At 47.4% G+C, this 25,259-nt stretch overlaps 1 protein-coding gene across 1 annotated transcript; it reads right to left on the bottom strand.

Moving 5' to 3' along the window:
- Positions 1–3,409: 3,409 nt before the first annotated feature.
- RPL10A (ribosomal protein L10a) lies at positions 3,410–22,846 on the bottom strand. Its single transcript, XM_063954928.1, has 6 exons — positions 22,752–22,846; positions 19,868–19,942; positions 18,726–18,806; positions 18,291–18,439; positions 10,985–11,157; positions 3,410–3,613 (listed from the first exon to the last, which is right to left on the bottom strand). Exons 1-6 carry the CDS (start codon positions 22,754–22,756, stop codon positions 3,443–3,445), a joined length of 654 nt encoding a protein of 217 aa, XP_063810998.1. The 5' UTR covers positions 22,757–22,846; the 3' UTR covers positions 3,410–3,442.
- Between the last annotated feature and the right edge of the window lie 2,413 nt (positions 22,847–25,259).

The following is a 25,259-nucleotide window of genomic DNA, read 5'->3' as shown; positions in this document are numbered from 1 at the left end:
TCGTAGGAATCAGCTGCGACTTTGGGATATTCAGAATCCAGCCATGCTGGTACAACACTTCCTGTGAGTGCGCTACGCTGATCTGCAACTGCTCCCTCGACCTCGCCTTTATGAGATCGTCCAAGTATGGGATAACTGTGACTACTTGCTTTCTCAGGATCACCATCATTTCTGCCATTACCTTGGTAAATATTCTCGGTGCCGTGGAGAGCCCAAACGGCAACGTCTGGAATTGGTAATGACAGTCCTGTAACACAAATCTGAGGTACTCCTGATGAGGCGGATAAGTGGGGACATGCAAGTAAGCATCCTTGATGTCCAGAAACACCATAAAATCCCCCTCTTCCAGGCTTGCAATGACCGCTCTGAGCGATTCCATTTTGAACTTGAATCTTTTCAGATAAATGTTCAGGGACTTTAAATTTAATATAGGTATGACCGAACAGTCTGGTTTCGGTACCACAAACATTGTGGAATAGTATCCCTTCCCCTGTTGAAGAAGGGGAACCTTTACCACCACCTGCTGGAGAAATAGCTTGCGAATTGCCGCTACTACTACTGCCCTTTCTATGGGGGAAGCTGGCAGGGCCGATTTTAGGTAACGTTGAGGGGGCATCACCACGAATTCCAGCTTGTATCCCTGAGACACAATCTGTATAGCCCAGGGATCCACCTGTGAGCGAACCCACTGGTGGTTGAAATGTCGGAGACACGCCCCCACCGCTCCTGGCTCCACCCCTGGAGCCCCAGCGTCATGCGGTGGATTTAGTGGAAGCCGGGGAGGACTTCCGTTCCTGGGAACTAGCTGTAAGGTGCAGCTTTTTTCCTCTGCCCCTGCCTCTAGCAAGAAAGGAAGCACCTCTGACCTTCTTGCTTCTTTGTGCGCGAAAGGACTGCATTTGGTAATACGGTGCTTTCTTCGGTTGTGAAGGAATATATGGCAAAAAGTTTGACTTCCCAGCAGTAGCTGTGGAAACCAGGTCCGAGAGACCGTCCCCAAACAATTCCTCACCCTTGTAAGGTAACACCTCCATGTGTTTTTTGGAGTCGGCATCACCTGTCCACTGCCGAGTCCACAGGACCCTCCTGGCAGAAATTGACATTGCATTAATTCTAGAGCCCAGTAGGCAAATGTCCCTCTGGGCATCCCTCATATATAGGACAGTGTCTTTTATATGCCCCAGGGTCAGCATAATGGTATCCCTGTCTAAGGTATCCATTTCCTCAGACAGATTATCTGTCCACGCTGCTACAGCACTACACATCCACGCCGACGCAATTGCCGGTCTCAGTAGAGTCCCTGAATGTGTATAAACAGATTTCAGGATACTTTCCTGCTTTCTATCTGCAGGATCCTTTAGGGTGGCCGTATCCTGCGACGGCAGGGCCACCTTCTTAGATAAGCGTGTCAGCTTTATCTACCCTAGGGGAGGATTCCCAGCGCACCCTGTCCTCTGGCGGGAAAGGGTATGCCATAAGTAACCTTTTGGAAATCAGGACTTTCTTATCTGGGGAATCCCACGCTCTTTCACATAACTCATTTAACTCATGTGAAGGGGGAAAAGTCACCTCTTGCTTTTTCTCCCCATACATATAAACCCTCTTGTCAGGGACAGGGTTTACCTCTGATGTGTAAAACATCCTTCATCGCTATAATCATGTAACATATAGCTTTTGTCATTTTTAGTTGCAATTTTGCATCATCGTCGTCGACACTGGAGTCAGAATCCATGTCGACATCTGTGTCAACCATTTTGGATAGTGGGCGCTTTTGAGACCCTGAGGGCCTCTGCGCTGTAGGATCAGGCATGGGTTGAGACCCTGACTGGCCCGAGGTATCAGCTTTATCCAACCTTTTATGTAAGGAGTTTACATTATTATTTAACACCTTCCACATATCCATCCAATCAGGTGTCGGCACAGTCGGCGGCGACACGTCAACTGCACTTGCTCTGCCTCCACATAGCCCTCTTCGTCAAACATGTCGACACACGCGTACCGACACACCACACACACAGGGGAAGCTCTAAATGAGGACAGGACCCCCACAAGGCCTTTTGGAGAGACAGAGTCTGCCAGCACACACCCCAGCGCTATATAACCCAGGGATTACACAGTAACTTAGTGTTTACCCAGTAGCTGCAGTATTAGGATTAATGCGCCTAAATTTATGTGCCCCCCCCTCTCTTTTTTACCCTTCTACCGTGATTCTGCAGGGGAGAGCCTGGGGAGCTTCCTCTCAGCGGAGCTGTGGAAGGAAAATGGCGCTGGTGAGTGCTGAGGAAGAAGGCCCCACCCCCTCAGCGGCAGGCTTCTGTCTCGCGATTTTTTGTAAAATAAATGGTGGGGGCTCATACATATAACAGTCTGCCACTGTCTATATGCAGCATTCGCCACGAGGTAACAATTGCTGCCCAGGGCGCCCCCCCCTGCGCCCTACAGTGACCAGAGTGTGTGGGTTAGTGTGGGCGCAATGGCACACATCTGCAGTGCTGTGCGCTACCTCATGTGAAGACAGGAGTCTTCTGCCGCCGATTTCGATGTCTTCTCCGCTTCTGCCGGCTTCTGGCTCTGCGAGGGGGACGGCGGCGCAGCTCCGGACGACAAGGTCAGGTCCTGTGTTCGATCCCTCTGGAGCTAATGGTGTCCAGTAGCCTAAGAAGCGCAACCTTAGTAGGTTTGCTTCTCTCCCCTCAGTCCCTCATAATAGATAGTCTGTTGCCAGCAGAAGCGCTCTGAAAATAAAAAACCTAACTAAAATACTTTATTAGCAAGCTCAGGAGAGCTCACTAAGAGCAACCCAGCTCTGTCCGGGCACAGAATCTAACTGAGGTCTGGAGGAGGGGCATAGAGGGAGGAGCCAGTGCACACCAGATAGTACTAAATCTTTCTTTAGAGTGCCCAGTCTCCTGCAGAGCCCGCTATTCCCCATGGTCCTTACGGAGTCCCCAGCATGAACTAGCACGTCAGAGAAAACTGATCTGACTGAGTCAGTGGGCGGGACTATATAGGGGAGGCCCCCAATGCATCCTGGGAGGCCAGAAAGCTCGTGACCGTGTTGGTGCCATTTTCGCTGTCGCTCGACAATATCCCAATGTTATCCTGTGGATAATCCTGTGGACCCAGCCAGAGAAAAGTTTTTAGGTGCCCATGTCTCCTGCGGAGCCCGTCTATACCCCATGGTCCTTACGGAGTCCCCAGCATCCTCTAGGACGTAAGAGAAACATCACTTCATGAGCTCAGTGTCCTGTCAGCAGGGATACAAACCATTAACGGAGCATGGAATGTCAAGCCAAGTTTATTAATGTGCAAGTTGAAGACAAACCAGGTTTGGAAAGTTATGCATCTGTTCAGAACGCCACCAACTGCAAATTACAGCATAAAACCAGATTCACCACGGACACTAAAATATCATATGAAAGCACTTTATTGGTATCACAAATTAGTACAAACGCTGTGGTTTGCCCATGGTGCTCTTGATGTAGAGGGCCCTCACATTCTGCCAGTTCTTCTTTAGAAGAGATACCAAGAAGTTGATAGCAAGGTGGATGTTGTACACAAGCTCCTCCTCTGTCATCTTTACATGCCCAACAGCCACAGCCAAGCACAAGACCTGGGGGAAGCAGATCAGAAGGTGTTACCACTACCAAGCTACATTTTGGAACACACAAGTTTAGAGATGCCTTTTAACCTGGCTAATTTATATAAAAATAAAAAAAAAGAGCCCCTAACAACTCAAACGGTCAATTTAAATAAGCATAAGATTATATAAGAATTTACTTACCGATAATTCTATTTCTCGTAGTCCGTAGTGGATGCTGGGGACTCAGTAAGGACCATGGGGAATAGCGGCTCCGCAGGAGACTGGGCACAAAAATAAAGCTTTAGAACTACCTGGTGTGCACTGGCTCCTCCCCCTATGACCCTCCTCCAAGCCTCAGTTAGGATACTGTGCCCGGACGAGCGTACACAATAAGGAAGGATTTTGAATCCCGGGTAAGACTCATACCAGCCACACCAATCACACCGTATAACTTGTGATCTGAACCCAGTTAACAGCATGATAACAGAGGAGCCTCTAGAAAAGATGGTTCACTACAGCAATAACCCGATTTTTGGTAACAATAACTATGTACCAGTATTGCAGACAAGCCGCACTTGGGATGGGCACCCAGCATCCACTACGGACTACGAGAAATAGAATTATCGGTAAGTAAATTCTTATTTTCTCCGACGTCCTAGTGGATGCTGGGGACTCCGTAAGGACCATGGGGATTATACCAAAGCTCCCAAAACGGGCGGGAGAGTGCGGATGACTCTGCAGCACCAAATGAGAGAACTCCAGGTCCTCCTCAGCCAGGGTATCAAATTTGTAGAATTTTACAAACGTATTTGCTCCTGACCAAGTAGCTGCTCGGCAAAGTTGTAAAGCCGAGACCCCTCGGGCAGCCGCCCAAGATGAGCCCACCTTCCTTGTGGAGAGGGCATTTACAGATTTTTGGCTGTGGCAGGCCTGCCACAGAATGTGCAAGCTGAATTGTACTACAAATCCAACGAGCAATAGTCTGCTTAGAAGCAGGAGCACCCAGCTTGTTGGGTGCATACAGGATAAACAGCGAGTCAGATTTTCTGACTCCAGCCGTCCTGGAAACATATTTTCAGGGCCCTAACAACGTCTAGCAACTTGGAGTCCTCCAAGTCCCTAGTAGCCGCAGGCACCACCATAGGTTGGTTCAGGTGAAACGCTGAAACCACCTTAGGGAGAAACTGAGGACGAGTCCTCAATTCCGCCCTGTCCGAATGGAAAATCAGATAAGGGCTTTTACAGGATAAAGCCGCCAATTCTGACACGCGCCTGGCCCAGGCCCGGGCCAACAGCATGACCACTTTCCATGTGAGATATTTTAACTCCACAGATTTAAGTGGTTCAAACCAATGTGACTTTTGGAACCCAAAAAAAACTACATTGAGATCCCAAGGTGCCACTGGAGGCACAAAAGGAGGCTGTATATGCAGTACCCCTTTTACAAACGTCTGAACTTCAGGGACTGAAGCTAGTTCTTTTTGGAAGAAAATTGACAGGGCCGAAATTTGAACCTTAATGGACCCCAATTTCAGGCCCATAGACACTCCTGTTTGTAGGAAATGTAGGAATCGACCCAGTTGAATTTCCTCCGTCGGGCCTTACTGGCCTCGCACCACGCAACATATTTTCGCCAAATGCGGTGATAATGTTTTGCGGTTACATCCTTCCTGGCTTTGATCAGGATAGGGATGACTTCATCCGGAATGCCTTTTTCCTTCAGGATCTGGCGTTCAACCGCCATGCCGTCAAACGCAGCCGCGGTAAGTCTTGGAACAGACAGGGTCCTTGCTGGAGCAGGTCCCTTCTTAGAGGTAGAGGCCACGGATCCTCCGTGAGCATCTCTTGAAGTTCCGGTTACCAAATCCTTCTTGGCCAATCCGGAGCCACGAATATAGTGCTTACTCCTCTCCATCTTATAATTCTCAGTACCTTGGGTATGAGAGGCAGAGAAGGGAACACATACACTGACTGGTACACCCATGGTGTTACCAGAGCGTCTACAGCTATTGCCTGAGGGTCCCTTGACCTGGCGCAACACCTGTCGAGTTTTTCCCAACGGTTTATAATCATGTGGAAGACTTCTGGGTGAAGTCCCCACTCTCCCGGGTGGAGGTCGTGTCTGCTGAGGAAGTCTGCTTCCCAGTTGTCCACTCCCGGAATGAATACTGCTGACAGTGCTATCACATGATTTTCCGCCCAGCGAAGAATCCTTGCAGCTTCTGCCATTGCCCTCCTGCTTCTTGTGCCACCCTGTCTGTTTACGTGGGTGACTGCCGTGATGTTGTCCGACTGGATCAACCCCGGCTGACCTTGTAGCAGAGGTCTTGCTAAGCTTAGAGCATTGTAAATGGCCCTTAGCTTCAGGATATTTATGTGAAGTGATGTCTCCAGGCTTGACCATAAGCCCTGGAAATTCCTTCCCTGTGTGACTGCCCCCCAGCCTCGCAGGCTGGCATCCGTGGTCACCAGGACCCAGTCCTGAATGCCGAATCTGCGGCCCTCTAGAAGATGAGCACTCTGCAACCACCACAGGAGAGACACCCTTGTCCTTGGTGACAGGGTTATCCGCTGATGCATCTGAAGATGCGACCCGGACCATTTGTCCAGCAGGTCCCACTGGAAAGTTCTTGCGTGGAATCTGCCGAATGGGATTGCTTCGTAGGAAGCCACCGTTTTTCCCAGAACCCTTTCATTGATGTACTGAGACTTGGCTCGGTTATAGGAGGTTCCCGACTAGCTCGGATAACTCCCTGACTTTCTCCTCCGGGAGAAACACCTTTTTCTGGACTGTGTCCAGGATCATCCCCTAGGAACAGAAGACGAGTCGTCGGAATCAGCTGCAATTTTGGAATATTGAGAATCCAATCGTGCTGCCGCAACACTACCTGAGATAGTGCTACACCGACCTCCAACTGTTCCCTGGATCTTACCCTTATCAGGGAATCGTCCAAGTAAGGGATAACTAAAATTCCCTTCCTTCGAAGGAGTATCATCATTTCGGCCATTACCTTGGTTAAGACCCGGGGTGCCGTGGACCATCCCATACAACAGCGTCTGAACGGATAGTGACAGTTCTGTACCATAAACCTGAGGTACCCTTGATGAGAAGGGTAAATTTTGACATGAAGGTAAGCATCCTTGATGTCCCGAGACATCATGTAGTCCCCTTCTTCCAGGTTCGCAATCACTGCTCTGAGTGACTCAATCTTGAATTTGAACCTCCGTATGTAAGTGTTCAAGATTTTAGATTTAGAATCGGTCTCACCGAGCCGTCCGGCTTCGGTACCACAACAGTGTGGAATAATACCCCGTTCCCTGTTGCAGGAGGGGTACCTTGATTATCACCTGCTGGGAATACAGCTTGTGAATGGCTTCCAAAACTGCCTCCCTGTCAGAGGGAGACATCGGTAAGCCGACTTTAGGAAACGGCGAGGGGGAGACGTCTCGAATTCCAATTTGTACCCCTGAGATATCCCTTGAAGGATCCAGGGGTCTACTTGCGAGTGAGCCCACTGCGCACAGAAATTCATTGAGACGGGCCCCCACCGTGCCTGATTCTGCTTGTAAAGCCCCAGCGTCATACTGAGGGCTTGGCAGAGGCGGGAGAGGGCTTCTGTTCCTGGGAACTGGCTGATTTCTGCAGCCTTTTTCCTCTCCCTCTGTCACGGGGCAGAAATGAGGAACCTTTTGCCCGCGAAAAGACTGCGCCTGATAATACGGCGTCTTCTTATGTTGAGAGGCGACCTGGGGTACAAACGTGGATTTCCCAGCTGTTGCCGTGGCCACCAGGTCTGAAAGACCGACCCCAAATAACTCCTCCCTTTAATAAGGCAATACTTCCAAATGCCGTTTGGAATCCGCATCACCTGACCACTGTCGTGTCCATAACCCTCTACTGGCAGAAATGGACAACGCACTTAGACTTGATGCCAGTCGGCAAATATTCCGCTGTGCATCACGCATATATAGAAATACATCTTTTAAATGTTCTATAGGCAATAATATACTGTCCCTATCTAGGGTATCAATATTTTCAGTCAGGGAATCCGACCACACCAACCCAGCACTGCACATCCAGGCTGAGGCGATTGCTGGTCGCAGTATAACACCAGTATGTATGTAAATACATTTTAGGATACCCTCCTGCTTTCTATCAGCAGGATCCTTAAGGGCAGCCATCTCAGGAGAGGGTAGAGCCCTTGTTCTTACAAGCGTGTGAGCGCTTTATCCACCCTAGGGGATGTTTCCCAACGCACCCTAACCCCTGGCGGGAAAGGATATAATGCCAATAACATTTTAGAAATTATCAGTGGTTATCGGGGGAAACCCACGCATCATCACACACCTCATTTAATTTCTCAGATTCAGGAAAACTACAGGTAGTTTTTCCTCACCGAACATAATACCCCTTTTTGGTGGTACTCGTATTATCAGAAATGTGTAAAACATTTTTCATTGCCTCAATCATGTAACGCGTGGCCCTACTGGAAGTCACATTTGTCTCTTCACCGTCGACACTGGAGTCCGTATCCGTGTCGGCGTCTATATCTGCCATCTGAGGTAACGGGCGCTTTAGAGCCCCTGACGGCCTATGAGACGTCTGGACAGGCACAAGCTGAGTAGCCGGCTGTCTCATGTCAACCACTGTCTTTTATACAGAGCTGACACTGTCACGTAATTCCTTCCAACAGTTCATCCACTCAGGTGTCGACCCCCTAGGGGGTGACATCACTATTACAGGCAATCTGCTCTGTCTCCACATTTTTCTCCTCATACATGTCGACACAAACGTACCGACACACAGCACACACACAGGGAATGCTCTGATAGAGGACAGGACCCCACTAGCCCTTTGGGGAGACAGAGGGAGAGTTTTGCCAGCACACACCAGAGCGCTCTAATATAATATATATATATATATATATATATATATATATACACATATATATATATACACACATATATACATACACACATATATACATACACACAAGGATAACATTATACAGGTTGAGTATCCCATATCCAAATATTCCGAAATACAGACTTTTTTAAGTGAGAGAGATAGTGAAAACTTTGTTTTTTGATGGCTCAATGTACACAAGCTTTGTTTAATACACAAAGTTATTAAAAAGATTGTATTAAATGACCTTCAGGCTGTGTATAAGGTGTATATGGAACAAATGAATTGTGTGAATGTAAACACACTTTGTTTAATGCACAAACTTATAAAAAATAATGGCTAAAATGACCTTCAGGCTGTGTGTATAAGGTGTATATGTAACATAAATGCATTCTGTGCTTAGACTAGGGTCCTATCGCCATGATATCTCATTATGGTATGCAATTATTCCAAACTACGGAAAAATCCCATATCCAAAATACCTCTGGTCCCAAGCATTTTGGATAAGGGATACTCAACCTGCATAAGTGTTTTTCCCCTTATAGCTGCTGTATTTTTAATACTGCGCGTAATTAGTGCCCCCCTCTCTTTTTTAACCCTTTCTGTAGTGTAGTGACTGCAGGGGAGAGCCAGGGAGCTTCCCTCCAACGGAGCTGTGAGGGAAAATGGCGCCAGTGTGCTGAGGAGATAAGGCCGCCGAGAAGGGGGCGGAGCCTATCTCCCGTTTTTCTGTGAATTCTGGCAGGGGTTAAATTCATCCATATAGCCCAGGAGCTATATGTGATGCATTTTTTGCCATCCAAGGTGTTTTTATTGCGTCTCAGGGCGCCCCCCCCCCCCAGCGCCCTGCACCCTCAGTGACCGGAGTGTGAAGTGTGCTGAGAGCAATGGCGCACAGCTGCAGTGCTGTGCGCTACCTTGAAGACAGGACGTCTTCTGCCGCCGATTTTCCGGACCTCTTCTGTCTTCTGGCTCTGTAAGGGGGCCGGCGGCGCGGCTCTGGGACCTATCCATGGCTGGGCCTGTGATCGGTCCCTCTGGAGCTAATGTCCAGTAGCCTAAGAAGCCCAATCCACTCTCCACGCAGGTGAGTTCGCTTCTTCTCCCCTTAGTCCCTCGATGCAGTGAGCCTGTTGCCAGCAGGTCTCACTGAACATAAAAAACCTAACTAAACTTTTCCCTAAGCAGCTCAGGAGAGCCACCTAGTCTGCACCCTTCTCGTTCGGGCACAAAAATCTAACTGAGGCTTGGAGGAGGGTCATAGGGGGAGGAGCCAGTGCACACCAGGTAGTTCTAAAGCTTTACTTTTGTGCCCAGTCTCCTGCGGAGCCGCTATTCCCCATGGTCCTTACGGAGTCCCCAGCATCCACTAGGACGTCAGAAATTTTATTTACATTTCTAAACTTAAAACATTATAATGAACACCCATTATGTCCATAAGCTCCAATTGCATAATTACCTAGTGTTTATAGCTCCGCAGAAGAAAGTGGCAATTATCCCCCAGCCCCTCTAGGGGTGATCTATCCCTATTAGCACATCACCAACCGGTAGGCCCCCCACTGTTCTTCCATCCTATGTCTGTATAACCCTCCCCCTATTGGTCAGGATTTCAGGAGTGATGAGTCTTTGGGAACCATTTCAGGAGGAGATCTGTTCTCATATGTGCAGAAGGGATTTCCCCCATAACATACAGGGAATGCAGGACAGCACAGTCACGCAGGATGCTGTGTCAGCAAGAGTCCTGCTTGCTGCAGTCACAACCCATGTGACATGCCAGATAAGTTAAATGACAGAAAACAATTTAAACATGATCATACTATCAGCTTCAGCAGACCAGTAGCAGGCTTAAGCTCATGCACATATGAATAATTGAAAAGCTTTAATGTTAGTCCAAACCCTTAGTGCTGAAACACACTACCCGGCTTTTGCCGGCCGGGAAAAAGCCGGACGGCTTTTTCCCGTGCCGGCATTGTAGTTAACAGTGTGAGGGCTAGGGTCCCTTCACACTGCACGGCCCCGGCCCGGCTGCCGGGTTGCAGCCGGGTCTCACCACTGGAAGGTCCGGCGGCCGCCGGGCCGTCTTTGGAGCCAGTAAACCATGTGTGTGAAGGGGAGCTTTCACACACACAACGGTTTTTTCTGAAGCCATGTCTGATGCTGCGCATGCACACAGCATCACACACGGCTCAAAGCCGTCCTGTGTGAGCGACTGCCGGTTTCTCCCGGATGGCAAAAAGCCGGACAAAGTTTGTCCGGCTTTTTGCCATCCGGGAAAAACCGGAGTGTGTGTTACAGCCCTTATAGTAACTAACAAAAGTTGTCAGCCTATGAAGTGTTGAAGACAAAGATGGAGAAAACTGCATAAAAGGTCACCATACAGAGGCAAGCCCAGACAAACTGAGGCATGCCGCATATTGGGGGGGAGGGGGGGTAGTAAATACAGAGCTGGTCACATTTTAATTAGCTATAAATTTCTACATAAGTATACGCCTTACCTTTTTCATCTGAAACTTAATTGTGGATTTCACTTCATCAACTTTAGCCACCATGTTCTCATTGTGTGTTAATAAGGAGGGAAACTTTCCAGCCTTATTTAAGCCAGGTCCCAAGATACGAGGAATTTGCTTAATAAGTGACTCAGAGGCCAAGAAGGCATCATACTTCTTGGCTGGAAAAATAAAATAAAAAAAGGTTAGGTCTATGATTTTGTGGTTATTTGAAAGTACTGTACAGCAGTTCTAAAAAAAAAAAAAACCTCATCTGATAACTGCTGTCCACATAGTGGTCAGAAGAGCATGGTTACAAAAAATAAGAATTTACTTACCGATAATTCTATTTCTCGGAGTCCGTAGTGGATGCTGGGGTTCCTGAAAGGACCATGGGGAATAGCGGCTCCGCAGGAGACAGGGCACAAAAGTAAAGCTTTCCGATCAGGTGGTGTGCACTGGCTCCTCCCCCTATGACCCTCCTCCAAGCCAGTTAGATACTGTGCCCGGACGAGCGTACACAATAAGGGAGGAATTTTGAATCCCGGGTAAGACTCATACCAGCCACACCAATCACACCGTACAACCTGTGATCTAAACCCAGTTAACAGTATGATAACAGCGGAGCCTCTGAAAAGATGGCTCACAACAATAACCCGATTTTTGTAACTATGTACAAGTATTGCAGATAATCCGCACTTGGGATGGGCGCCCAGCATCCACTACGGACTCCGAGAAATAGAATTATCGGTAAGTAAATTCTTATTTTCTCTATCGTCCTAGTGGATGCTGGGGTTCCTGAAAGGACCATGGGGATTATACCAAAGCTCCCAAACGGGCGGGAGAGTGCGGATGACTCTGCAGCACCGAATGAGAGAACTCCAGGTCCTCCTTAGCCAGGGTATCAAATTTGTAGAATTTAGCAAACGTGTTTTGCCCCTGACCAAGTAGCTGCTCGGCAAAGTTGTAAAGCCGAGACCCCTCGGGCAGCCGCCCAAGATGAGCCCACCTTCCTTGTAGAATGGGCATTTACAGATTTTGGCTGTGGCAGGCCTGCCACAGAATGTGCAAGCTGAATTGTATTACACATCCAACTAGTAATAGTCTGCTTAGAAGCAAGAGCACCCAGTTTGTTGGGTGCATACAGGATAACAGCAAGTCAGTTTTCCTGACTCCAGCCGTCCTGGAACATATTTTCAGGGCCCTGACAACATCTAGCAACTTGGAGTCCTCCAAGTCCCTAGTAGGTGCAAGGCACCACAATAAGCTGGTTCAGGTGAAACACTGACACCACCTTAGGGAGAGAACTGGGGACGAGTCCGCAGCTCTGCCCTGTCCGAATGGACAAACAGATATGGGCTTTTTTGAGAAAAAACCACCAATTTGACACTCGCCTGGTCCAGGCCAGGGCCAAGAGCATGGTCACTTTTCATGTGAGATGCTTCAAATCTACAGATTTGACTGGTTTTAAACCAATGTGATTTGAGGAATCCCAGAACTACGTTGAGATCCCACAGTGCCACTGGAGGCACAAAAGGGGGTTGTATATGCAATACTCCCTTGACAAACTTCTGGACTTCAGGAACTGAAGCCAATTCTTTCTGGTAGAAAATCGACAGGGCCGAAATTTGAACCTTAATGGACCCCAATTTGAGGCCCATAGACACTCCTGTTTGCAGGAAATGCAGGAATCGACCGAGTTGAAATTTCTTTGTGGGGCCTTCCTGGCCTCACACCACGTAACATATTTTCGCCACATGTGGTGATAATGTTGTGCGGTCACCTCCTTACTGGCTTTGACCAGGGTAGGAATGACCTCTTCCGGAATGCCTTTTTCCCTTAGGATCCGGCTTTCCACCGCCATGCCGACAAACGCAGCTGCGGTAAGTCTTGGAACAGACATGGTACTTGCTGAAGCAAGTCCCTTCTTAGCGGCAGAGGCCATAAGACCTCTGTAAGCATCTCTTGAAGTTCCGGGTACCAAGTCCTTCTTGGCCAATCCGGAGCCATGAGTATAGTTCTTACTCCTCTACGTCTTATAATTCTCAGCACCTTAGGTATGAGAAGCAGAGGAGGGAACACATACACCGACTGGTACACCCACGGTGTTACCAGAACGTCCACAGCTATTGCCTGAGGGTATCTTGACCTGGCGCAATACCTGTCCCGTTTTTTGTTCAGACGGGACGCCATCATGTCTACCTTTGGTATTTCCCAACGGTTTACAAACATGTGGAAAAAACTTCCCGATGAAGTTTCCACTCTCCCGGGTGGAGGTCGTGCCTGCTGAGGAAGTCTGCATCCCAGTTTCCATTCCCGGGATGAAACACTGCTGACAGTGCTATCACATGATTTTCCGCCCAGCGAAAAGTCCTTGCAGTTTTTGCCATTGCCCTCCTGCTTCTTGTGTCGCCCTGTCTGTTTACGTGGGCGACTGCCGTGATGTTTTTCCCACTGGATCAATACCGGCTGACCTTGAAGCAGAGGTCTTGCTAAGCTTAGAGCATTATAAATTTACCCTTAGCTCCAGTATATTTATGTGGAGAAAAGTCTCCAGACTTGATCACACTCCCTGGAAATTTTTATTCCTTGTGTGACTGCTCCCCAGCCTCTCGGGCTGGGCTCCGTGGTCACCAGCATCCAATCCTGAATGCCGAATCTGCGGCCCTCTAGAAGATGAGCACTCTATAACCACCACAGGAGAGACACCCTTGTCCTTGGATATAGGGTTATCCGCTGATGCATCTGAAGATGCGATCCGGGCCATTTGTCCAGCAGATCCCACTGAAAAGTTCTTGCGTGAAATCTGCCGAATGGAATTGCTTCGTAGGAAGCCACCATTTTTACCAGGACCCTTGTGCAATGATGCACTGTTTTTAGGAGGTTCCTGACTAGCTCGGATGACTCCCTGGCTTTCTCTTCCGGGAGAAACACCTTTTTCTGGACTGTGTCCAGAATCATCCCTAGGCACAGCAGACGTGTCGTCGGATCAGCTGCGATTTTGGAGTATTTAGAATCCACCCGTGCTGTTGTAGCAGTATCCGAGATAGTGCTACTCCGACCTCCAACTGTTCCCTGGACTATGCCCTTATCAGGAGATCGTCCAAGTAAGGGATACTTAAGACGCCTTTTCTTCGAAGAAGAATCATCATTTCGGCCATTACCTTGGTAAAGACCCGGGGTGCCGTGGACAATCCAAACGGCAGCGTCTGAAACTGATAGTGACAGTTCTGCACCACGAACCTGAGGTACCCTTAGTGAGAAGGGCAAATTTGGGACATAGAGGTAAGCATCCCTGATGTCCCGGGACACTATATAGTCCTCTTCTTCCTGGTTCGTTATCACTGCTCTGAGTGACTCCATCTTGATTTGAACCTTTGTAAGTGTTCAAAAATTTTTTTTAGAATAAGTCTCACCTAGCCTTCTGGCTTCAGTACCACAATATAGTGTGGAATAATACCCCTTTTCTTGTAGTGGGAGGGGTAATTTAGTTATCACCTGCTGGGAATACAGCTTGTGAATTTTTTCCCATACTGCCTCCTTGTCGGAGGGAGACCTTGGTAAAGCAGACTTCAGGAGCCTGCGAAGGGGAAACGTCTCGACCTTCCAATCTGTACCCCTGGGATACTACTTGTAGGATCCAGGGGTCCTGTACGGTCTCAGCGCCATGCTGAGAACTTGTCAGAAGCGGTGGAACGCTTCTGTTCCTGGGAATGGGCTGCCTGCTGCAGTCTTCTTCCCTTTCCTCTATCCCTGGGCAGATATGATCTTATAGGGACGAGAGGACTGAGGCTGAAAAGACGGTGTCTTTTTCTGCAGAGATGTGACTTAGGGTAAAAAACGGTGGATTTTCCAGCAGTTGCCGTGGCCACCAGGTCCGATGGACCGACCCCAAATAACTCCTCTTCCTTTATACGGCAATACACCTTTGTGCCGTTTGGAATCTGCATCACCTGACCACTGTCGTGTCCATAACATCTTTTGGCAGTTATGGACATCGCATTTACTCATGATGCCAGAGTGCAAATATCCCTCTGTGCATCTCGCATATATAGAAATGCATCCTTTAAATGCTCTATAGTCAATAAAATACTGTCCCTGTCAAGGGTATCAATATTTTTAGTCAGGGAATCCGACCAAGCCACCCCAGCTCTGCACATCCAGGCTGAGGCGATCGCTGGTCGCAGTATAACACCAGTATGTGTGTATATACTTTTTATGATATTTTTCCAGCCTCCTGTCAGCTGGTCCTTGAGGACGGCCCTATCTATAGACGGTACCGCCACTTGTTTTGATAAGCGTGTGAGCGCCTTATCCACCTTAAGGGGTGTTTGGCGGGAAAGGGTATACCGCCCATAATTTTCTATCGGGGGGAACCCACGCATCATCACACACTTTATTTAATTTATCTGATTCAGGAAAAACTATGGTAGTTTTTTCACATCCCACATAATACCCTCTTTTGTGGTACTTGTAGTATCAGAAATATGTAACACCTCCTTCATTGCCTTTAACGTGTGGCCCTAATAAGGAATACGTTTGTTTATTCACCGTCGACACTGGATTCAGTGTCCCTGTCTGTGTCGACCGACTAAAGTAAACGGGCGTTTTAAAAACCCCTGACGGTGTTTTTGAGACGTCTGGACCGGTACTACTTGTTTGTCGGCCGTCTCATGTCGTCAACCGACCTTGCAGCGTGTTGACATTATCACGTAATTTCCTAAATAAGCCATCCATTCCGGTGTCGACTCCCTAGAGAGTGACATCACCATTACAGGCAATTGCTCCGCCTCCTCACCAACATCGTCCTCCTACATGTCGACACACACGTACCGACACACAGCACACACACAGGGAATGCTCTGATAGAGGACAGGACCCACTAGCCCTTTGGAGAGACAGAGGGAGAGTTTGCCAGCACACACCAAAAAACGCTATAATTATATAGGGACAACCTTATATAAGTGTTTTCCCATATAGCATCTTAATATATATATAGGCATATCGCCAAATTAGTGCCCCCCCTCTCTGTTTTAACCCTGTTTCTGTAGTGCAGTGCAGGGGAGAGCCTGGGAGCCTTCCCTCCAGCCTTTCTGTGAGGGAAAATGGCGCTGTGTGCTGAGGAGATAGGCCCCGCCCCTTTTTCGGCGGCCTCGTCTCCCGCTCTTAACGGATTCTGGCAGGGGTTAAATATCTCCATATAGCCTCCGGAGGCTATATGTGAGGTATTTTTAGCCAAAATAGGTATTCATTTGCCTCCCAGGGCGCCCCCCTCCCAGCGCCCTGCACCCTCAGTGACTGCCGTGTGAAGTGTGCTGAGAGGAAAATGGCGCACAGCTGCAGTGCTGTGCGCTACCTTTAGAAGACTGAGGAGTCTTCTGCCGCCGATTCTGGACCTCTTCTTACTTCAGCATCTGCAAGGGGGCCGGCGGCGCGGCTCCGGTGACCATCCAGGCTGTACCTGTGATCGTCCCTCTGGAGCTGATGTCCAGTAGCCAAGAAGCCAATCCATCCTGCACGCAGGTGAGTTCACTTCTTCTCCCCTCTGTCCCTCGTTGCAGTGATCCTGTTGCCAGCAGGACTCACTGTAAAGTAAAAAACCTAAGCTAAACTTTCTCTAAGCAGCTCTTTAGGAGAGCCACCTAGAATTGCACCCTTCTCGGCCGGGCACAAAAATCTAACTGGCTTGGAGGAGGGTCATAGGGGGAGGAGCCAGTGCACACCACCTGATCGGAAAGCTTTACTTTTGTGCCCTGTCTCCTGCGGAGCCGCTATTCCCCATGGTCCTTTCAGGAACCCCAGCATCCACTAGGACGATAGAGAAATAAAAGTTATATAGATGTCTGAAAGCAGCATTTCCAGAAGACAGTGGGCGGTGTCTAAAATACAACATATATCGGTATATAGCAGAGACATGCAGTATATGCTGTGCCTACCAATACTGCTAGATATACTTTTACATGCACGGGGTTTGCACCATTTAAGTCCTAAGCCCCTTTCACACCGCCAATGCCAGATCCCACACAGGAATTGGAAACAAGTCCTTCCTGGATGGGATCTGGCATTGGACCCTAACAGGCAGCTCCCTGACCTTGCAATATGCCAGGCAGATTACCATAGCGGCGGGGGCAGAGCTGGGAGACTAGCTCATCTCCGCGCCGCCTCTCCCTATGTAGTGAACGGGTCACATCGACCTGGAAACCCGTTCACGCTGCCATTGACCCGGTATTCAACCCGGGACCAATGCTTTATTCCCAGGTTGAATTACCGGGTCAGGCGACCCGGGATTTCGACCATGGCCCTTTCACATCGGCAATATGCCAGGTCGATACCGGGTTATTTGTGCGGAGTGAAAGGGGTATGAGTATGTTATACAGTACCTTGCTTATAATGCTGCTTAACTAAAAGCCCAATGTTTATTCTTTTATAGTTGCCTGTATTCAATTGTGCCTACTTTTACAGTATATAGATCACAGCCTATTATGGGGGCAAGACAAAACAATTCTGATGAACTGTATGCGAGGCAAAACCCAGTCTTGTAACCATTTCAAAGACTAGTCTACGTCCCACGTTTGGTTGTTTTATTTACAAAGTAACCATATGCAAGTTAATCCTAGGCTGAACAAGCAAAAGATCAAGACAACCGATTTCAAATGCCTCAGAAACACAACTACCACGACACTTCAAATCATGTTTGATGTACAATGCAGCACCAATTTCCAGTTTATTACTTTGCTGTTAAAATAAAACACATACACACCATTTACCGTGGGGTGCATTAGCACAAGCTTGACACGTATTTCATATCCCACTTTGTCCCATATGATAGTTCATTCTAAACATAGGCTTTGTTCCCCCCCCCAACACGCAATTGTAATAGTTTCTCCTTTTTTAGCTTTTTTTCACTCCTACTCCCATAGCATGCTTTTTAGGAGTTCTGGCAGTAGGTCCATATAACCATATTACAGAATAGGCAACATTTCCATAGGAACAATATAGTCAAATAATTAGAATGGTGCAGACTGTTTAAGAGGGGTATTTAATTAGCTCTGATAACTTCAGAGCTATTTGAATTCACACCCCCTGCGTATTTAAATTGTGGGCCATTATCACCAATTTCTGTACCAATGCCTTTTCACTCTTTTAGCAAAAAAAAGCATTGATTAAAAATGCCTCAAAATCTGCCAGCATTTTCGCTGGCGCAGGTGTGAAAACATGGATTCGCTGATCCACGTTTTTCGCTCCTGACGAATTTGTTGTCTAGGCGAAAAACGTCCCTAATTAAATATCCCCCCTAAGCAACAAATACACATACCTAACTTTTTCACCATTTTCTTATTCTTGTTTAATTTCTTTAGGGCTTCTATGTCCATGTGGGGCAAGTCCACTGCTTTAGCCTCATCACAGTGCTGTTGATCCCCCAAAACACAAACTGAAAATTTGGGTCGTGGCGTAGACTTTAGCCTGAAGATACAAAATTAGATGGTAAGAACAATGAAATTAGAATGCTAGGTGTTCTATCCAGACACAAACCTTGCATAACACCGAAGCATTAGTCGGTGGGTGTTGGACACAAGACCAAACCACACCTCCCCTCATATTTTAAGACCCAGGGTAGGGGTCCGTCCAATTCACTTCCTGAGCATGGTGAACTGAACTACCCATATTTGCCTCAGTGATTCCTCTCCACCGGAGAAAGCAAGAGGGTGATGCAAGGCAAACGCTGGGTGATAGTAAGAGGTGTCCCAACCTGACTGTGCCAGAGAAACGCTTGTCCTTTTGAGGGTCATAGTTTTTGAGGCTGACCTGAAGCTCCACAGTTTGCAAAAACCTAGGAAGAGGGGGGATAAAAAATTAGCCCAAACTGATAGGAACAGCAGTGGAATTGTACATTCTGAGCATATCATACATTTAAGAAAAAAAAAAGTGTTTGCGCTACAAGACACACAAATGAGCTAGCTTTTAAGGGTTTATAGTGACCTACGCACTTTCCCTTAAATCTGGGCTAAGCAGTTTTTTTAATTTAAAGTAAATTTATAATAAAAATAATGCTTCAAACTGAATTGAGGGGAAACACAACAAGAATCTTTTTCCCTAAGTTGTCAGGGATCTTTTTGAAATTGGGTGAACTGGATTTATGGCCAGGCTGCCATCAATTAGCTTTCAGTACCAAAGCTTCATCATGCCACTTCAGCTATCTGCATTGTCAATTTGTTTCTAGCCATCAAATATGCGTGATCCAGTCAGGTTAGGTTTAGGCTGCAAGGAGCGATGGTTAGGGCACTGGCATATCAAACCCAAGCCAAATATGCACACCAATACCAAACAAGCTCTTAATTTACTAGGATCCCCAATTATGGGAGGAGGGTTCCAGAGAAAATAACTTTAAAAAATTGTTCCGCCACCCATTGTAATTAAAGCTTTCTTTAGAATGTAAGCTCTCACGAGCAGGGCCCTCTTCCCTCATGTGCTTATCCTTTCTTACTTTAATAATCTTCAACTGCACCACATCCAGCTGTCTACTGCCACCTGATACTTATTCCAGTGTCATCTGCTGACGTAACTGTTTATTTACCCTGTACTTGTCCTATACTGTCATCAACTGTAAGTTGCTGTTTTCCTGTTTGATTATTTGTTTATGTATTCTGTAATTGGGCGCTGCGGAACCCTTGTGGCGCCATATAAATAAAGGATAATATAATAAAGCAGCACTACCAATTAACAACTGCCTCCACCTTCCACAAATTCATGTGAATTGCGAGTTTTTTTTGTGGAGTACAGCAAAGTAAAGCATGATAGAAAAGCAGTATATGAATGAAACCTGAAACGCAAGGAAGCATAATAGGAGCAAAAAAAAACAAACACAAAAATTTTTTAAAACCCCCCACTTACTTTCTCTTCTTCCTCCTGGCTCCCTGGAGTACCTCCCTTACCCCTTCATAGAGTGTATCTCGAGAAACTTTGCTACTACAAAAATAAAAAATAAAAGTATTCCGTTAAACTTTTCACATTTTAAAATTTATCAGCAGAACTTACTTCATGCTTCCTGCAACAGTACACACTGGACGATTTGAACAATAAAGATTTTTCACATACACACTGAACAATTTGACGTTGCAAACATCTATTTCAGGGCTGACCAAACCGGACCCTGAGATCTACCAACAGTTCACGTTTTCCAGGCCTCATGGAGATCTGTAGAATTGTCAGTTAGGAATGAATGCAGCACATCTTAATTAGTAATGACTACACCTGTGCACCAGCATGGTGGTCTGGAAAATGTGAACTGTTGGTAGATCTCGAGGACTGATCCAAATTGGCTTGCAATGATAACCGATGATAGACCAAGGATGAACGACTGCAGGGACGCGCATCGTTCATAGTCAGGGCCTCCACATTAAATGATATATTGTTAATTTTTTAACTATATCTTTCTAGAATATCATAGTGTGTAGGGCCCTTTAGTCCACATGAGGAAATCAGGTGTCAGTGACAGGATGAAAAGTAACATTTTACTATGCACCTCTATAGCATACAAAGGAAAACTAGCGATGTTGGCAGCCAAGAGGTGCAAGCGTTCAAAGGTGCCCACATACTAGACGATATTATGCACGATTTGGCCATTATCAACGGATCGGAAAGACAAATTCTAAATAGTGCAGATTGTTCAATGGGAGTAATTCCAAGTTGATCGCAGCAGGAAAAATTTAGCAATTGGGCAAAACCATGTGCACTGCAGGGGGGGCAGATATAACATGTGCAGAGAGTTAAGGTGTGTACACAGATATTTTCTTCCGATTCTGACTATATAGTCAGAATCGGAAGAAAAGATAGTGAGTGCAGATCGCAAGGTGACAGTCACCTTGCGATCCCGATTCGATGCACGGTCGGCATCGGCAGAAAAAATAGACTGTGCAGGCAAGTCAATCTTGACTATCTCTATAGAAGAGATAGTCAAGATTGACACTTAGCCAAAATTGCACAGAACCAGGATCGCAAGCACACTCATTATATGCTTGTGATACTGGCTAAGTGCCAACCCGGCCCGTCGCACAGTGAGAATCAGTTAAGTACGAATCTCACCGTGTGTACACCCTTAGATATGGGTGTGGTGTGTTCAATCTGCAATCTAATTTGCAGTGTAAAAATAAAGCAGCCAGTATTTACCCTGCAGAAACAAAATAACCCACACAAATCTATAGGGCCCTACACACTGGCCGATCCGCCGCCGAGCTGCCCGACGGCGGATACGGCGGCGGGGGGGCAGTGAAGTTTCTTCACTCCCCCCGTCACGCGGCTACATTGAAGTGCAGGCCAATATGGACGAGATCGTCCATATTGGCCTGCATGCACAGCCGACGGGGGACTAGTGATGAACGAGCGCGGGGCCGCGCATCGTTCATCGCTGGAGCCTCCACACTGAAAGATATGAACGAGTTCTCGTTCATTTATGAACGAGATCGTTCATATCTTTCAAACAAATCGGCATGTGTGTAGGGCCTATAACTCTTTCTGCACATGTTATATCTGCCTCCCCTGCAGTGCACATGGTTCTGCCCAACTGCTAACAAAATTCCTGCTGCAATCAACTTGGAATTACCCCCAGTGTCAATGAACGATAACATAGGAAGATCCAAGGCTATAGTCAACAGCATGCTCCTGAATGTAGACTTAAGATACATCTTAAGGCCCATACTCACTATGCGATTTCAGCCTTAAAAATAAATCTGAAAGTAGTTATCGTTTATTTTTGAGGCTTATATCATCCAATGTATACTGGGAAATATTGGTGACCAATGAACGATGCACGCTCCTGCGTTCAGCGATCACCAATATTGAGCAAACATGCAGCTTAATCCGTCAGAGTCTGGCTGAGCTGCATGTTCGGGAATGCCAGCGGTGACATCACTGAATGAGAACATTCAGGGGCAGATGTATTAAAGCTGGAGAAGTGATAAAGTAGTGATAAGTGGAAGGTGATGCAACGCACCAGCCAATCAGATATTAACTGTCATTTTTCAAATCCATGATTGGCTGGTGCATTATCACCGTCCACTTATCACTTCTGCAGGCTTAATACATCTGCCCCTCAGTGTGTATGCACTATATTATTCAATGATGGTATGCCGGTGACAGACGACTACTATCAGGTAGCGTACCCCTACCTTTAAAGATATATCTTATGGGCATTGTACTATATAATTTGCCTTTGGACTGCCAAGGGAGATTAAGGGAAATTGTCCGACAGGTCGTCTAATGTATGGGCACCTTTACAGTACATTTCAGACACTGCTTGCAATTGAATCACACCCCTGCAAGTGTACGTAATTGTCAGCACACAGTACGTTTAAAATAAATAGGTCACAACAAAAACTGCTGTCACACCATGCAGCCATAATCAGCACACAGCTACGGGGTCACCCTCACAGTGCACGACACCGTGCGCCTAAAGATCGTAGGCCGCTACACGTCACAGAATAGAGGTGTACATATAGATGTAAGCGTAACATGCCCGGGCCACACAGCGGGCGCCCCGCTAAGCAATAACGCAGCCACGGGTGTGCGTGTCACCGTTCGCGTGTGAGATGCAGGAGAACGCAGGACACGGCGCATCTTTGAGGCCGCAGACCCGGTAACCTCCGCCCCACCTCGGTCACAACAGCACGGAGCGCCGGAGGTAACAGCTTCGTCATGTGCCGCGCAGACGACTGAGTGGGTACTAGCTCCGACGACGTTTTGGCCGCAGATGGCGGCAGATTCCGCGCCCCGGTCCTACCTCATGATGGAGACAGCCGGCTCCTAACACACGGAAAGAACGAGAACTTCCGCGCATGCGCTTAAGAAGTACAGAACTCTCGCGGTGTTTGTCATATTTGTTATGGCGTCAATGACACTGCGACTGCGTATACTCGGGAAAAGTCTTTTAGGTGAAGGGTATACCTTTCTTCTAAATACCCTTCTTCTGAAGGCGCTACCCCCCCTCCCTCTAATTTTACTATGTAACTACGCAGATTCCAATCTGTATTAGGTGTTTGTAGTCGGGATAAGAAGCATATGCAACTGCTGGCACAGTCATATAGATAGTGACAGACAGGGGCTGGCTGGACAGGGTGACAACTGCGCCCCGAACCAGTGCAATTTAAGGGTTCCAGGGCCACTGTCGACTCAAGCATGATTTTCACAGGGAATGCAATGCGGGTCTGGAACTGAGGGTCGACAGCACAAAGGTCGACACACCTTAGGTCGACAACAATTGGTCGACACACCTTAGGTCGACATGGACAACAGGTCGACATGGAAAAAGGTCGACATGAGGGTTTTTTTGTGTCGTTTTCTTCGTAGTGACCGGGAACCCCAATTAGTGCACTGCGTCCCCTCGCATGGCTCGCCATGCTTCGGGCATGGTGCCTTCGCTCCGCTACCGCTTCGCTCGGCACACTTTACCGTTCCAATCGTAGTCCACGTGGATCGTTAAGTATGAAAAGGTTCAAAAAAAGAAAAGAATCGTGAAAAAATCATGTCGACCTTGTTCCTGTCGACCTTTTGTCCATGTCGACCAATTGGCGTCGACCTTTGTGCTGTCGACCTGGAGTCCGGATACCCTTGAGTCTGCCCCCCCAGGCTGAAAGTTGCTAGCCGGCCCCTGTAGAGATATTATATGTATATTTCTGCTGCGGGGTACACTGGGCTCCACAGGGAATGACATTGGGGCATACTTGCCTACTTTTGAAAAAGCATTTCAGGGAGATTGTGAAACACCTATCAGCGCGGACGTGTACTGCTACATCTGACAGGTGTCATGAAAATGACTTACATACAAATGTAAATGAGTCCCAAAGTTAGTAAGATCTATTTGCAGGATATGTTCGTGTATTGTGTTTTACAAGATATGTTCGTGTATTGTGTTTTACAAGAGGTTCCATATACTGTGAGTGGCCACTAGAAACCTTATTTAAAATGCATGTAGCCATAGGGATCATTGTGCCTTATAACCAGTACAACCAATATAACCAATACAGGAATTGGCACGAATTATCCCATGTACTGTATATATCTCGGATCCCCCCCCCCCCCCCCCAAGAATATAACAGCTATATAATGGGGGTAAGGTGCAATCAGGGAGATTGCTGGTCTATTCAGGGAGTCAGGGAGATTGCTGCTATTTCAGGGAGTCTCCTGCAGAATGAGGGAGGGTAGGCAACTATGCATTGGGGTGTGGAGTAGGATCTTGATCCAAGGCACCAACTGGCTCAAAGCTTTGATCTTCTTCCCAAAATGCATAGCACCGCCTCCTCTATAACCCCGCCTCCGTGCACAAGAGCTCAGTTTTGTAGTTGGTGCCATGCAGTAAGCAAGCATACAACAGGGGGGCTGCTCCAGCAGTCCTGAGAAGCTTTTAATAAAAAATGAAAACTTCAAGGGCTGCAGCAGAGACGCTGACTGTGTCAGCTGTCAGTCAGACATCTCCTGCTGCAGCTCCATCACCTGCCCCAGCGGCGCTGTATACTCCCGTGCCCTGGTTGCCGGGTACTGACAGCGGAGGCTACGGTTTCTTCCAGTTAGTCACACACACACTCTACCGCTGTTCTCCTGGATTGCGTGGCCGCACTCAGGGAGGAGATAAATGGATCCCCTCGACGGGACCCGCTGTAAATCGCAATCCCTTGCGGCCAGTGGGCATATCCTCCTCTATAAAGCCGCCTGCATGTCAGCACTGCATTTTACAGGACACTTAAGTATTCTACATGTCTGCTGACTGTGTTAGTTATGAAAGAGTGCATTTAGTCAGGGTTATATAGTACAAGTACCCAGTGATATACATCCAGTCTTTACTGTGCATTGTTATATCTATTGTGTATAGCTATACTTAGTACTACTTTGTATTGCTAGTCCAGTGCAGTTTTATTGCATGTCATAATTTCTGCATTGTGTAATCTATGTGTGTGTGCATATAGCTGCTGTGTGACCTCCATTTTGTGTATCTCACTCAGATTGCTATCCCTATATTCTATAACCTGAGGGGGCTAAGTGCGTCAGGTTTATCATTTAATATAGGTGTTTCACAAAATATACTCAGTGTGTATTTTTCTCTGTGATTTTTAGTCACCACATACCTCTTGAATTCCCCGTTTGTGCTGAAACACTGCACAGGGGGTTCTTGTCAGGTATTGTGCTGCTAATATTGTACTGGGTTGCCCTGCATTGAGCTTTCGTATATGTCAGCTACAAGGGGCAGCGGAGCTGGGGCTGATCCTACATTGTGTGGTGGTGATGCTGCAGACGC

The sequence above is a fragment of the Pseudophryne corroboree genome, chromosome 2 (genome assembly GCF_028390025.1).
Source record: "Pseudophryne corroboree isolate aPseCor3 chromosome 2, aPseCor3.hap2, whole genome shotgun sequence".
Taxonomy (NCBI): Eukaryota; Metazoa; Chordata; class Amphibia; order Anura; family Myobatrachidae; genus Pseudophryne; species Pseudophryne corroboree.
This window is presented reverse-complemented; position numbering and strand designations above follow the sequence as displayed.